The following is a 16,659-nucleotide window of genomic DNA, read 5'->3' as shown; positions in this document are numbered from 1 at the left end:
TGTACATCGAACTGATTGATTATTAAAATACCGCGTTTGTTAAGTATGAAGCTTACAAAAAGCTCTTCGTTGCTAAGATTATATAATTTGAACATCAAAGGAACGATTCTTCCCAACTTCACTTTCATATTTCGCGAAATATCTTGACAATAAGGAGGATGTAACAAAGACCATTGAAAATTGTTATACGATCTATTGTGACAATACAAGAGGGTTGATTGACCCGAGGTGCCTTAATAAGCCATGTACTGGAAATTTTCCAAAACTCGCTCATGGCACAATGGACGTTAAATGTTTTATAATAAACTAGCGACGTATTAGCACTATTTATGCCTAAATCTTTTACGTACTAATTGTTATTTTAAACAAATTTTGAAAGTGATGAATTGAAAATTAAAATGAATTTGTTACGATTAAAAAATGGATATTATTAATAGATTATATGGAAAAACATGTGTATACTACTGTACACACGTAAGAAGTGAAACTTCTTTATGACCTTATTTTACGGAAATTGATCTACTACATATATATGCAACTTTACAGAAATTGGTAAAATAATGTTAAATTAGATGATAGCTAAATTAATTATAAATTGTGATATATATTATATATTTTTTTGTAAATTAATTGACATTTTTTACAGAATTAGAAAATTATTAATTGTTATATTAAATTTTTTTGTTATAAATGGCTTATCTCTTCGAATCAACCGTGGTAGTGACAAGAAAAAGATGGCGCGTAACGGAAAAATGTTACGGTATTTTTTCCAACGCCGATAAAGATTTTTCACTTCAATATTTGTAACTGTAGATGTGTACCTGCCATCTATTCCTATTTATATGAACAAGACTCAGTATAAAAATCCTTTACGAATCCTTACAATATTCAATTCCAATTTATAAGAAATCGATCCTATAATAATTGGTATTTGCGTGATAGGTCAGAGCACAGTTCGTAGGGAAAAGTTGTCTTAAGAAATCTTTTTAAATATTTAGGGCAGTGTTAATTATACCTTTAGCTTACACACGTGTATTTTGTTATTTCTGACCTCGATATGTATTAAAGGGGCTTACCCTTCATTAGAGGAGACAATTATAAAATCTGTCGCTGTATTGAGATTTGTTGATTTATTTTTGGTTCTGCGTAATGTTTGTGCTAAAGGCTAAAAGTGTAATAACTTATCCAATGGAAATAAATGTACCTAGTACAAATATTTGCTCTCCGATATTGCGTTGTAAAATTGAAAGTTTAATTTTTATATTTGAGATTAATCCGAAATATCAGAAATTCTCGTTTTTAATTCCAACCCAAGCAACTGCAAGCTTTTTGATCTTGGTAAATACCTGTTTATAACAGTGCTTACTTAAATTATTTCTGAGTCATTTTTATATAATAATTTTATCAAACCTGTGAGTGAATTATGATATTGATAATCGAGTCAACTGTAAATGTGGAATATGAAATGCAAGCAAAAAGAGTGTAGGTACCAATTCTTAAAAGGCCGGCAACGCACTTGAGAGCCTTCTGTGACTGTCCATGGGCGACGGTATCACTTAAAATCAGATGTATCTTCAGCTCGTGTTCCATAAAAAGGAATATTTTGCCCATACATTTGGATCATTCTGACCAATGTTAGTAGTGTTTCAATTGTTTGACACACATAATACTGACTAACCAGTAAGTCAGTATTAATTCAGAAATTATCGATAATTAACTAGATCTTTTATGCAAGATTTAACTGCCGGGTGTCATTAATTGGGGAGTAACTAATCAATACTAGAAGACTGTAAGCAGATAACTGAAAGCTAAAGAGATATAGACACAAATACTGTACCCGTAATCTCGATATCATAATTATTGCGGTAGGATTGCAGTCGGAAACTCTTACGTGTTCTCCATTATTGTGCACAATTTTTGTATCTTTTTCACTGTCCATTTTTATTAGCAGTACATGCCACGACTACCATATTTTCTTTAAAATACTTACCCTTTTATATTAATATTTATTTATAAGTATATTTATTTACACTTCGTTTCAGTAAAAAAGTTAAATTTAAATAATTAAATAAGGATAACTGGCGGCCTTATCGCTTTCGAGCGATCTCTTTCAGATGCAAAAATATTTTAGTATCCATTAATTTCCGCACCATCGCTAGTGTTGCTTTACCTTTATAATAATTATTCCAGCCATTGAAAATGTTGTTCATCCTTATACATCTGTAAAGCCTTTCTTAACTTGAAAACTTAGTAACAATTCAAAAATAGGTATGATTAAACTTTTATATTCGTAAACCGGAAACAAATATAAACCCTAGTAAAGGATTTGTGAGAGCATTGTATGTTGAACAAATAAGAGTGCGTCGTCTAGTACAACGCATTTCACTAGCTTAAGCGTATATTTAAATATACAATAATAAGATAACAAAAATACACAAAAATTAATAAAACCCGAAATTATTATTTATATTTACTATGCTAATTAAAATTCAATGAATCAACTACTAACACGAAAGAATTGAAGAGCGAAATTTCATTTCTAAATTTTAAGTAATGTTAACTTGCAAGCCAACTTTGAATCAACAACCCAGGACTATCTAAAATAATATTCAAGTCATTTAATTAAACGTAAACTTTATATCTTGGACCACAAGTTTCCAGTGGTTCTAACTCAAGTCAAGCACCCATTTGTCCGTCACGCCGCCTCAAGAGCTTCGGGCTACGGAGCTTGACCAATTGACAGAGAATTTCACGTCTTGATATTCAGAGTTCGCTTTGTTTACTTGTGGTATGTGGTTTGGATCTAAGTGTTATCGATTGTTGTGCTTGGACTGTTTTATTTCCCTACATACTCGTTGAGATGAATGAATACTGAATTGTTGACTGGAAGTTTGATATGAAATATGTAAATGTAGTGTTTAATGTAAATCGTATTCTTGAAAGTTAAAATTATTTTCCACAAAATAGAGCATTAAATGATATGTTGTTATATTTAGAAAAATACTCAAACTCTCATGTTTAATGAACACAGCTCCTAATATGCCAGAAAATTTAAAATGTTGCCTGATTAAAAGTTTTTGTTAAATTTTAAATTTTAATTTTAAATAGGTCAATTGTTTTTATTACCATATGGTAGAGACCCAAGAAGTTAATCTGAGTCATTTATAAAATCTATTACATACAGAAAAAGCGCGCCATTTTTATGACATATTTTAATTATGTGTGGCAGGGCGTACATTTGTCTAGTCGCGGCGATGGTCTATGGTGCTTTGCCGCCATTCTTATTTTAAAAGATTTGTTGAATTAAAAGTATATTTACAACGTAGTCAATATCTTTATTTAAAAAAACGGTGTTCTTTTTTATGAAAAAAGTATGCAGTAAGCATACATATAAATGTATAAACAAAATATAAAATAAATTAGCTATTATTTTCTGTTTTGTTGCAGGTAAAATAATGTTGACGATATATTCACGTGTCAGACCAACATGTAACATCCTAACATGAACCCTTTTACCTTCGCAATATTCATCACCAGCCTCTTTTGGCTTAACCTGAGTGACGCTAAAATAGGTAAGTCTATTTGTTATAATATTTAGTATGTTTGGTAAATCAAAAATTCGGGAATAAAAACTATTGGGAAAGGATGCTTTGTTTAGTGTTCCAAATTATTATTTTTTATGTAACAGATTAAATTTAGTGTAGTTTTATTTAAATGATATTTAGTGGGTACTGCAAAATTTATAATGGATAAAAACGCCGGAGAAAGAGAAGTCCCTAAAAATGTGACGGTGAATCCATTTTATGACCACAATATCTTTATGTATGGTATATTATATGTTTAAGCGTTGATGTAATGGATATTGACATCGCAAAAGTGAAAAAAATGGTGACCGAAACTCCTCATTCCAGTTTGCGAAAGAGAAAGCCGCTGAAATGTATTAGAGTTGTTCCGTACTATTTTAAAATGTAATCAATAACCAAAAGCTCAACAAATAGCAATACAGCATTGTTCACTTGATATGGCTCCAGCGAAGTACTAGTTTGCTACACTCAAATTACTTGCGAGAACTGACCTCGATGCCCGAAAAACGTTTTAAAATGATTTGATGATTGATCGTTGCCATTAGTGTATCGTTTCTGAAGGATCATACTTTGAATGTGATAAAATAAATTTGGGTGCATAGCTTATATTGAATACTCTGTCAAGAAAGTACCGGTCTATTACCGGTACTTTCTTGACAGTAGTAAATAAAAAGAAAATTATCCTTTATTATGACCTAATTTATGAATTCCGTATGGCGTAATGGTTAATATATACGTTGTTATAGTATTGATGATGCATGACGTATATTAAGTTATGTTACTTTATAATTTCATTTTTAATTTTTTAATTATAATGTTTGCTTTTAAGATAATACAATCAGCACGTGCGTGGGCTAAAGTCTTGATTGTGTTTATTACCATGATTAAAATATTAACATATCAATACTTATTTAAATCTCCGTATACAATAAATCCGTGAAAGAATTTGGTAGATGAAGACTTGTGAGAAACATTAAGGGTCAAATGTCATTAACGATCACGCCTGCACGGAACGCCCTATATCGATAGTGTCTGAACAAATGATTAATAAAGTTGAAAACAATATCGTGGCAAAAGAAATGAAGATTGCTATAAAAAGTATCCATAACAATTTGGTTATGAAAAAAGTGTCCTGTGTTTGGTGGTGGTGCCCTGGCTTTCTGACGCGTAGAAACAAACGCGAATTTCACAAAGCTGTTTCTGTTTGTTACAAGGTCTGGACCAATTTTTAGCTCGATTTATAACTATGGACGTCTACGACGTCTTCAAAAAGGAAGAGAAAATCAAAAAAGAAAAAACAGGCCATTATTTGGAACAGATCGTCATCTCGAAAAATAATATTCATTCCATCCAATGCACCGGCAAATGTTTTTTGTGGGACAGGTCACCGACTGGGTCTTTATACGAAGGACAAATAACAAAGTTTGTAAGAAATACAGCCTGGCAACTCGCTTAGTTTTTTCACCAATAAAATACCATCGAGTACACTTCCAGAGGTGCGAAGGAAGAAGAAAGAAGGTGGCTTTGAATTGATGGAACTTCCCCCATATTTAGCGGACCTCAGTGATTTTTACCTCTATTTCTTTGGTTAGAAGAACATCTTAGGGGCCGGCCATAAATGGGGCCAAAGATTTTTTATTTTTAAAAAAAGCTTAATTTCTTTTTCTTACTATACATACACTATACAATTGCCAATGTTTAAATATCATATATGCTAACTAACTAACATCTGTATTGTTCATAGTTTGTGTAAATAATATGATATTCTTTACAGGGTACTTCTGGCACATCACAGATCTTCATTACGACCCGTTTCACAACTCCCCAGAGTTTCATAGAGGTACGCTCGTTATTATGAAAATTTTGTTTTTAATTTTTAAAGTGTATCGCGGAAAGCGTAATAATTGTCCTTTGTTTGCAACAAAGTTCGTATGCGATGAATCATTTCACTGCAAGTACTAATATGAAAAGCCGCAGTTATTCCTTTGTTTTATTTAGAATCCAGTATTTGTTTAATCGTTATTGTAAATGTCTTATATTAAATTAACTTTATCAAAAATTATATTATTTGTTATTCTTCCGCATAGTAGTAACAAATAATAGTTTATATATAAATAGTGGTTATAGTGATTTTAGTTATATTGATTCAACTATAAAAAGTAGTTATAAAATTTAACGAAATTTTACAGGTACATTGAGTATCAGGATATAACATATAGTTACACCACATCAATGAATATGTTGTGTGATTTATCTATAAACGCCATTGCGTATTGCAGTGTATACAATGTTTGAAGTAACAACTTTTAATTCAAACATTGCTTTTATTGAGTCAAGAAAGCCGTGGATGATCGTTGAGTGTAATGCGATGAGAAAAATCATCTGCATTTAGATAGCAGGAAAGACATGAAAAATTCACTTCCATACGGAGAATTATAGAGTATAAATCAGTATAATTAAGAACACAGGCTGACAATTGGAGAGGGTTTCGATTGACCACACCGCGACGGCCCTGGGATCGAGCCCTGCAAGAGACAGTGTTGCGCTAGTCGCGGCAATACGCCCAATTCTGAAGAGCTCACCAGAACAGCCTGACATGAGCTGTAAAGGCCTTTTGCCTTTAAGGGCCTGGCTCTCTGCTGTGAGATTCTATTCTAAAGAAAATTGAAGAGGATCAAAATGGAAGCATCAGTGACAGGCTCAGACCTGATATTAAGTGATACTATACCATGGACACTCTAAATGCCAAAGGGCTCGCAAGTCCGTTGCCAGCCTTTTTAAAATTGCTACTCTGTTTTCATGAAGAACCCTTAGTCGAATTGGTTCGGAAATACGTCAGCAGCTGGTTCCACATAGCGGTGGTATGCGGCAAAAACTGAAAACTGTCTGGTCCTCCATTCCTATTTATCGCCAGTAATCCGTAAGGCAAAAATGTATTTGATTTTGACAGACTTTGTTTGCTAAATAATTTTCATCTATTCATAGAGTGAAAACTATAATGTAAATATACCGTCTCAATGTACGAGAATGAGTATGAAATGAAATTATTTAAAATATACACGAATTTATTTTATTCACAATTGCCAATAACGTCAAAGGAGTCGGGCTCTTTTAATAAAACAGTATTCATACGTTTATATTATCGGCAATGCTAATGAAAAACGAAAATAAGTTTCATATTTCAGTAATTGACACGTTCTTGAGAAATGTAAAATGTATAAATATTTTAATAATTGTGTTACTCTTTCTGCGAACGTAAATTAATTTATAGAATTGTTCAATTATAAATCAGAGAGAGGAACACTTTTAACTATTCTGAGCCAGTATTTTTGTTATGTTTACATGAACAACCAATTATATGCAAACATAAATAAAAGCCATCTAATTAAGACCGCTTTAAATTATAAACAATATTAAAAAGTTGGTTTTTATTTTACGAGAAAGACACTCATATCAAATTTAAAATTATACATTGGACCATTCATGAATATGACTAAGGTGCATATCAGATTTAAACTCATCATAATTAAACTTCTCTATGCGTATCATACGTATTACGATAAACAGATTCCTTGTTATGCCATAAAATTGTAATACCACTATGTACAAACATATAACTATATGTATTGAAAATAATAAACTAAAAACCTACCCATAATAACTTCAGTATCGTACCTACCAGTTTTCATTGTATTGAAATAACTTTATAGGATTATATACATTCTCAGTTTAACGTTTCGCATAGTGCAGTTAACGTTTGCGATTTAATAATACTTACACAATGTTACAGTCGTTAACATAAGTTTTGTACTTAGTATTTTCTTACTTCTAAACTCTTTGTTCCTTAACAAGCCTAGAATCACGTAAGTGCCTGGAAAATAAGAAAAATCGAGTATTTCATTCGCAAACAGAACATAATTAAGAATATAATATAATTGTTGTAAATACTTCTACGATCAGTTAGCGAACTAGATACTTATAACTATAAATTTAATAAGTCATATTAGACAGTCTCAGACTTGATTCTTATGATATGAATTGGAATAGTAAGGGTCATGCAAAATAAATATTAATCAATAATAATTAGAAAAAAATATTATATTCGAAATGGCCACCTCTAGCTTTTATAGGCATTTAATCTGTTTGGCCACAAATCTATGGTTTTACGCACTGTTTCCAAGCGAAATTTCGCGACTGCTAGCTCCAAAGAATTTTTAAGAGACTTAGGGCCTGTTTCTCAGTGTATGGATAAAGTACCAAATAGCTATGTAACACATAAATTATTCGAAAGATAAAAGTTCCGAAAAAGATACTTCGCGTTTCATGACGAATAGCGCTATCTGACAGTCGTAAAACGCAACAATGGTGTTTATCATACCAATAATTAACAAATAGCTTATTTGCAACTTATCCGGACATCGTGAAACAGACTTATAAATGTCGTATAGAGCATGCCATGTCGTTTAAAACTAAAGATAATATGAAGTCTAAAAGTCTAGGCTAGATGAGGGCCAGACTTCAGCTCTTATAGGCGGCATATATCTTAAGGCCAGAACATTGGTTTCAGCCAAGCCACTTTTTGCAAGGCAATTATACTTTCTTTAATACCCTATTCCATATTATGATTTGACAATAAACACAAAGATATATGTGAAATGACGCAACATCGAAATATTTTTTTTAAATACCTGTTCTAAATTAAAAAAAAAAGAAACGGTTCAAGAAAAGTTTTTATGTATTAAATTTATTACTGTATTAATAGCCAGACTAGTTATAGAATTTTTAAAATAAGAATAAAATTGTGTTAATTATTGTTATTCTCTTTGTCGTATAATCCGATAACTACAAACTCCAAAATGCATATCGTATTGAAATCAGCAATGAATTCAGATTGAGACATTAATATTGATAGTGTCATCGCCGTCCAGTAATTATCGCGATATGGAATTAAAAATTTTCATATTTTAATTGTTGTGTCGCACTATAATTATCTTGTGAGAATAAATTTAAAACTTTACCTGAGTTGGTTTCAAAATTGTCATTATGTATTGTTAATTCTTAACTTATCTGCAACGTCCACAAGTATACAAAAGGAATTAAAAAATTTTTGTTCATAAGTTTTTGATTTAGCATAATGATTAATATTTTAGTTGTATAAAAATTAATAATAAATATAATTCAATAACACAATTCTGCAACTTCTGTCCCTACCTTTCTGAAACACTGTTTCTTGAGTATAGATGTCGCAGTACAGTAGTTAAATCAGGGAGTTAATTGAATCTCTAGACAGTTCTTAACGATCACACCGAAAAAATCATGGCGGAGTCGACAACATGTTTACAATTTCACCAAAGACTAAAATTCGAAACATAAAACCACTTTAAAATAATAAATACTCTAATCAGCTGTTACATGTGTTATATTATTAATCAACACGCTGACTTTCGGTCAGTCAAATAGTTAAACGTTTTCGACGCTGCTTTATTTAAATCACAATGCTGCAACTTGATTGAATATCGATCTTTAATTAACAGAGATTCAATTAACCTCTAATTTTACTTCTTTACTGCGACGTAGATACCAAAAGAGATTTATTGGTTCCTACTCGATGCATTGTGGACTGATTTATAGTTATAAAAGCATTATCTTATACAGGCTGCAAACATCGTGGAAACAATGACCACAACCACAGAAATGGACGCCACCGGGACCACACATGTGATAGCTCTTGGCTTCTCATACAGAGTGCTGTCTCGTTTATGGCGGAGAGACATCCAGACACCCTTGAGTTTGTGCTATGGACGGGGTAAATATTATATAACTTTACAAAACACATACTATATTTAATTTATGTATATATGATAATTGAATGGCAAATATTATTACAAGGCATTAAGAGTATATTATTTTTATTTGCCGTCGTAGCGACTACAGTCCCAGTTAGTAACTTCGAAGCCCTAGAGTAAGAAATAAGAATATACGCATTTATACAATTAAAAATAATAATAATAATAAAACATAAATATACTTTTTGATTTCGGAAAATTGGTATGAACTCGTTTATTTTAATTTAATAAAAAATTTAGGGACATCCTATCATCATCCATGGAGCATCTCAGTGATGAAATCAGAATGGAAGCTGTGAGGAACGTAACTGACCTGCTAAGTCGGACATTTAGCAGTCAGTTTGTGTTCCCAGCTCTGGGTCATAATGACCCTCCACCTTCCAGAAGACTTATTGATATGTGGATGCAATGGCTGCCTTCTGATGCGCTGACCACATTTGAAACAGGTACGAGTATATCCACAATAAGTATTGTTATTTTAAATAAAAGAAACGTCTAGTTTTATTATGGAGAGAAGATGATACGCTACGAGAGAAAGTAGCAAAGTGGAGGTGCATTAGGAAAATAAATAACCAAAAACTCAAAGTTATTATCATCATAATTATAACGCGTAGCTATCAAATTATTTTTATATCACAAAATACTGTGTTTTACCCTTATATTATTTAAAAACTTATAAAAAATTCGATAAATGCTTACATATTTTTATTGTACATAAAGTACAAAATAAGTCACAGAGGTAAAGCCCAGATTATCGATTACATTATTAACTAAATTAAAAGAATCCTGTATTATTTGTTATTATATTATAAGTATTTTTCAGGCGGCTATTACACGATTGAACAATCATATAGCAAGCTACGTATTGTGGTACTAAACAGTGTGCTTTGGGCCGGTGGCGCAGCCACCACTGATGGTCCCCATAGGGGAAGAGCTCAGTGGGAGTGGTTAGAACGCGTTTTAAGCAAGGCTAGAAGGAAAAACGAAATGGTATGTTTATTTTGGCCATGTGTGACCTGAACGTTTTTTACATTAAAAGATTAAGTGGTTTCCAATAATTTTACTTATTTATAAATAATAATGTATACTAATGTTACATAGTAAGTAGTAATTTTTGACCTTCTTTAAAATTTCCACTAGGATAATGTTTTACATCAAAATATACGAAATATAAACACTTAAAATATATTTATGATTCGGCTTTTTACTGAATAAATGAAACTACAAAAACATATTTGATTTTTTTTCTACGTTACAAGTTACTATTGTATGAAGCTACTACAGAGTCACATTTTTTAAACTAGTTAACCTTTCGTTTTTTTAGGTATATCTGGTCGCTCACGCTGGCCCAGGTGTTGAAGAGAGACACAACGCTGGAAGTTCTTCCGCGGCTGGAGGTGGAGAACTCACTCCAACAGCTAATTCAAATTTAGTACGCATTATCAAAGCTTTCAGTGACGTCATTGCTGGGCAGTTTTATGGCCACCGCCATTCTGACACCTTTAGGCTTATGTATAATGAAGGTATGTTTCTCCATACAACGTTCACAATCACAGTCGCCGGGTCGTCCAAATTATATTTGATGGTTGATAGATAGATAAATATGCAACTATCTGAGACCATTATTACTATCAATTTATTTTTCTATCTAAAACCGTTCATTTATCGGTATAGGTTAATAATCCAATGACTTATAAGCAACTAATAACGCAACGCGCATTTTGTGTTTTCATGAAACATAGTTGATATCCTGAAAACATACTTATGTTGCTTTCTTTCAACAGAGCAATATTTTCATTTATTTAAATAAAATTGGAAACTGGTTTCTATGAGATCTATTACAGTAGCAAAACAGTTCTCTACTTTATGTGCTTTGCTGGTAAGTGCTCAGCTAACTTTAGAGACTCCCTGAGATAAATAATATAGACGGTTTCATATTACCCTCAGAAGTGATCTAATTAAACTTAAGCCTAAAATAATAAATTAAATTTCATTTTTGATACAATACTTACTAAACTATTAGTTGCTAAGATTCCCCTGACTCCCGCGAGTCGATCTAAGGCATGTCGACTATGAGAATATTATAAATTTAATTACGTAACGTGTTTTTTAACATGGTAACTATTTCTAACAGTAAAAACATCATCATACCGTAGTTTATTTTTAACTTAAGTAAGGTTTTAACCCATCAAAAGGAAGGGGCATTGTCATAAACGTCAATCAAATGAGACACAAATCATAGACAACATATAAGCTAGTAAACCTTTTGTTGAATTGTATTAAGTAAAGCTACAATAATGTTCGACTATTTCACACATTTTATTTACGTTATAAACAATACGATACACTTTCAGTGCGTGCTTAACGACAACGTATAAAAAGTCAATAAAGCTTAATTACGCAATAAAGCCTTAGCATAATAATGAAGTTATAAGTCAGAAACAAAGTTAACCCCAAGCTTTACACGATTAAAAGTTACGAGTGCCTCAATTAATTTAATATAAGCCAGTTAAACTACTTAAAATCATCATTAATTTAACTTAACCTACTTTTTTTCATAACAAGTGTCTGATATTGATGTGTCTGTGTTCTCATATAAACTATTTATATGAGCTTGAGCTTGGAAACCAAAAAGTACTAGGTTCCATTTCAAGCGAAACAATAATTTAGGTGGCAAATACGCAAATTGCTGTCTTGCGGTATCTACGATCACAGTTGACACAGGCTATTTAATAGGTATTTTGGAAATGCTTGCGAACCCTGATATGAACTTTCGTATGTGAGAAAGTGTGAAAAATATTTTAAATATAATTCTACTACACACTAAATAAATTATGTTTTGCAAGATTGGTTATATAATGATTTATTGAACAGGTCGTCCAGTGTCATGGGCGTTATTAGCGCCCTCAGTTACGCCGAGGGGCGCTGGGAGTACGTCTAATCCAGGCTTAAGGCTTTACAAATTTGATACAAATAATGGAAAAGTAAGTTTAATAATTCTATCAGCTTCAGACGCAGTGATTAGGGGATTAACGTTTGCTCTGTGGTCATAAAGAAAATAAATGGTGCGTGGAGTCTTCTTCACGGAAGAAGTGAAACTTCGTAATTTGGAACTGAAAATAGGAAGGGGTAGAAATTGGTTTTAGTCAAATGATATTGTTAATACAAATTTTATTAACATTGCTTACAATTCAAAATTGATCTTTGTAAATGAAATAATGAATATTATAAATTAAAATATAACAATAAGTACGTATTTCAGTTAATTTCACGACGCTCACTACTCCGCTGCAAAGCAAGAATACCACGCGCATGTGCTGGTGAATTAGCGATTCACTCTCTTTCTCTTTCCTACTTTCTACCTTTATGTATTATTCTTTATATATTTCTTTCTCTCCCTCTTACCTTGGAATATTGGACGCTACTCTTTGTTAACGAGTGCCTCGCATTCACTCTCGCTCTGTCTGTCTCTTTCTATTCCCCCTCCCCAAGAGTGTTTAACGCAACCTTGTTGGAAGCCGCGTTAGAAGTTCTACTTCAAAAAGAAAGAATGATAGTCCTTTGCATCAATACACGAATCAGCTTTATCTTGTACTCTGTAGATATTATAATTAATACAAATATACCTCACTGCTTTAACTTTTTTTATTATTTTGCTCCTTTTTATAATAATAAGGCTAGGTAGCCTTATTATTAAGTTAACAAATATGTAGACGTAGGTACGTCTACATATTTGTTAACTTAAATACTTGTTACACAAATGAATTTACCAGCAAAACATAACGTACATTATACAACAGCTTTACAAAACATTAATTTGCTTAGATAAAAGCGGGAATATATCAGTAGATTAGCAGTTAATAACAACATAATCCCGCCCTTAAAATGTTAATAGTAAATGAATTTTCGTACTTCCCGAACTAAGTACGCAATGCCGCTTAATTTTACCTCTCCACCCAATTCGTGTTAGGAATTTTGTTGTTTGATCGCATTCAAAGCTTCTCTCAAACAACCTCACGCTGGAGTGCGATGTGTTTATATTAACACGCTGTCGAATTAACTATGATTATATTTAAGTGGCAATCAGTATTTGCTTAATGTTTAGATACTAGTGATTTTATTTGTATAGAATCATTGATTATTATTTAAAAAAAATAAACGAAATGTATGTTGATTAACAGAATTGCGTTATAATGCATTTTAATTTACTATAGTTGAAATTAAAATTCCAGCAGTTTCCTGAGGTTAATATAGGAAAGATTTTTAGAGTTATAATTAACGAAATATGTCTAAAGAAAAAAGGGAACGTTCTGATCCAAAAATTAAAAATGTGTTTTTGTTCATTAATTATATATATTAGAAGTAAATTTTAATATTTAGTATAATTTATTATATTTGTAGTCAAAACAAAAGTTTGCCAATATATAAGATCGGAAACAAAAGACGAACATATTGCGGTTGTTTATAATAGCATTTCTTCAGAGACACGTGTGCTGTTAGACCAAACCCAATCAAATGAAAAACACTATCGTCTTTCGTCCATACCCGTTATTGAAAGAAACTAAGTCATATTTCCATTTCAGGTGTTGGATTATACCCAGTTTTATTTAGACGTAACCAATAAAAGAGGGGAATTGCATTGGGCAGTGGAATATAACTTAACTCAGTATTATAATCTCCGAGACATCACTGCAGTATCATTGGATGCTTTATCGAAGAAGATAAGAAATTATAATGACCGAACGTACTTACACAAGTAAGATATTGTTATTATATTTTTTAATTTTCTTTAACAATTCAAGGAGTTCGTATAAAATATTATGAAGCCTACAAAAAAATATCACCTTATATTTAAAAACATAATTCAATGATGGATGACGTTTTATACTATCTAATTTGACATGTGGTTTGGACAAGAAGTTTCATCCTTAGTTGATATGTCATACTTCAACGTCGAGTACTTACAGTCTAAATAACATCTAGTTTCATAAAGGCTTAACTATTAATGCTCAGACACAAACGAAGAAAAGTATAAACAAAAATAAAAAAATATGTCGGCGTAATAAACTCGTTACATATTTGTATGTAAAAACATAGATAGTCAAGTATGAATAAATAATAATTTTAAATAATTTAATAAAAAGTTAAATCAAGGCTTCAGTCTCAGTGTCAACTTGTCAACTAAGATTAAAATCCTTGTTTATCTAGCTGATTATAAATTATTATTTTCTAAAAAAGAATCCATACAAAATACAAGTACAGATCCTAACTTTTTGTACATTGTTTAATTTTGTTAATATTAACATTTCTTTTCAGGTACTTGATGGCTCTCCACGTACGCCATGCACCAGATATATCAAACTGTGATACAGCATGTGTCCACGTCCACTACTGCGCCATAACTCATGCCGAATTCCTTGATTTTCGTGCTTGTGTACGGAACCCAGCGTCCGCCCTTGCGTCGCGTGCGCCGCATCTTTCATGTGCTATATTGCTTTATGCAATAGTCCTGCTGATTAGTTCGAGAAGGTACTAGAATGTGTGGAGTACTCAACAATGTTATTTTTACGATATTTCAAGCAGTTTTAGGCTTTTCAACATATTGTTAATTTATCGTTATTGTGATGAAAGGATGAGAGAAGGAGAAATGTAAAAAATGCTGTAAAAATTTTGTCTTTTGCAATCATGTTATAAAAGGTAGTATGTAAAGAAATTAAGAAAATATAAATCTAAATAAATATATAAATATGTATTTAGTTTTTTTTAATGATTCGATTATTTTAGCTCCCTGCGTTATTAATCAAACACTGCATCAATGTAAATATTGACAAGTAATCATAGTGGATTTAATTGAAAGTATTAATTTCCAATAGATATAAATCATGTATTTACTTATATACACAATTGTAATTATTATTCTAATAATATAAAGCACTGAGTGTACGTATTCATCAGGTTAGTTTTAACATTAATTTCATTTAATTAATACTGACCACGACGATGCCATGATGAGTAAAACACAAGAAACGAATACAAAATTATGGCCAAAAAATTGCTATACGTCCTAAATCAAGTATGCCACTAACTCACGTACTTAGTAAAGGGTTCATGTTCTAATATCCGTCTACACTCTACATATGTAAATAGCATTTTACCCCAATAACTAAGCATTTATAAGAGATACCCTTGAGGTGAATTAGGTATGGTTTATATATCTACAAAAATGTTGACAGGAGGAGTGCATAAAAGTCCTGAGTAACCACTACTGTGGTCAACATTCCTGCATCTCATAATGGTTCCAAAATTGTGAAGTAAAAATTTATATTTGCAGATTGCATAACACAAAAACTAATTAGTGCAGGTTCAACTAAGCTTAACGCGATATGTTAAGTGAATCTGCCATTTTGTTTGCTTAACGTTCTGCGTCCCGAAGTCTTAACATAAACTTAACTATAGTTTCCTCAAGTCATATACGTCAATACACTGGTAGTTTTTGACAGCTCGAATGTATTGATTTTTCAAAGGATTTGTATATTTTACAACACGAATTCTATTCGAACGAGTTTCTTCGTTCAGTTTTGTTCCAAATACTTTTAAGTTTCCTATACGTATACAAAAATGTAGAATTTTATATATTGTACGTTCTTTGTGATACTGTATAAACTAATTGTACGGAATTTTAATTCGCTCCTAGTAAATTATTTCGTCCAAAACGAAAGTAGATCTCATTAGTTACCTGGAGTTCATAAAACGACAACCCAACATTTGGCTTCATAATAAAAAGGCTAAATGTTTTCATAAAAAGTGTAATGTTAAAGCATTTTATAATAAGAATTTTCCTCGGTTTTATAAACATCGTTGACGTGTATATTTGAATCTCTGAGATAATGATTATTAAGTTTTAGCGGTTTATGACCTTAAAAGATTTAATCCCATTACAGTGATTGAATTTTAATCCTTTCGTTTCTGTCTTTCAAATTGTGTCTCTGCTATGAAAAAATGGGACAGAACCGCTATAAAATTGTTTGAAGTTGTTTTTATATAAGTTAACATATACTACATGTTACATCATTTTAATCGTTATACTGAACAGAAGGACATTATTTAAGTCCTTAGTTTATACGAAAACTATACATTTCAATAATACTTTGATAGTCCCTCGCTAAGCACGATTGCTGAAAATCAACGAAAATTATGTCAAGAATTTTATGTTCATATTATATATCAGT

At 31.6% G+C, this 16,659-nt stretch overlaps 1 protein-coding gene across 1 annotated transcript in view; it reads left to right on the top strand.

Moving 5' to 3' along the window:
- Window positions 1-15,166, top strand: part of LOC110995317 (acid sphingomyelinase-like phosphodiesterase 3a) — a 41,267-nt gene extending 26,101 nt beyond the window's left edge. Inside the window, exons 2-10 of the mRNA XM_022262421.2 lie at window positions 3,448-3,572; window positions 5,359-5,424; window positions 9,240-9,390; window positions 9,671-9,876; window positions 10,254-10,420; window positions 10,755-10,953; window positions 12,305-12,414; window positions 14,014-14,186; window positions 14,747-15,166. Coding sequence (XP_022118113.1) covers window positions 3,503-3,572; window positions 5,359-5,424; window positions 9,240-9,390; window positions 9,671-9,876; window positions 10,254-10,420; window positions 10,755-10,953; window positions 12,305-12,414; window positions 14,014-14,186; window positions 14,747-14,966 — 1,362 coding nt within the window. The 5' untranslated portion in view covers window positions 3,448-3,502 and the 3' untranslated portion in view covers window positions 14,967-15,166. The remainder of the gene's footprint in view (window positions 1-3,447; window positions 3,573-5,358; window positions 5,425-9,239; window positions 9,391-9,670; window positions 9,877-10,253; window positions 10,421-10,754; window positions 10,954-12,304; window positions 12,415-14,013; window positions 14,187-14,746) is intronic.
- The last annotated feature ends 1,493 nt before the right edge of the window (window positions 15,167-16,659 follow it).

The sequence above is a fragment of the Pieris rapae genome, chromosome 2, assembly GCF_905147795.1.
Source record: "Pieris rapae chromosome 2, ilPieRapa1.1, whole genome shotgun sequence".
Lineage (NCBI taxonomy): Eukaryota > Metazoa > Arthropoda > Insecta > Lepidoptera > Pieridae > Pieris > Pieris rapae.
This window is presented reverse-complemented; position numbering and strand designations above follow the sequence as displayed.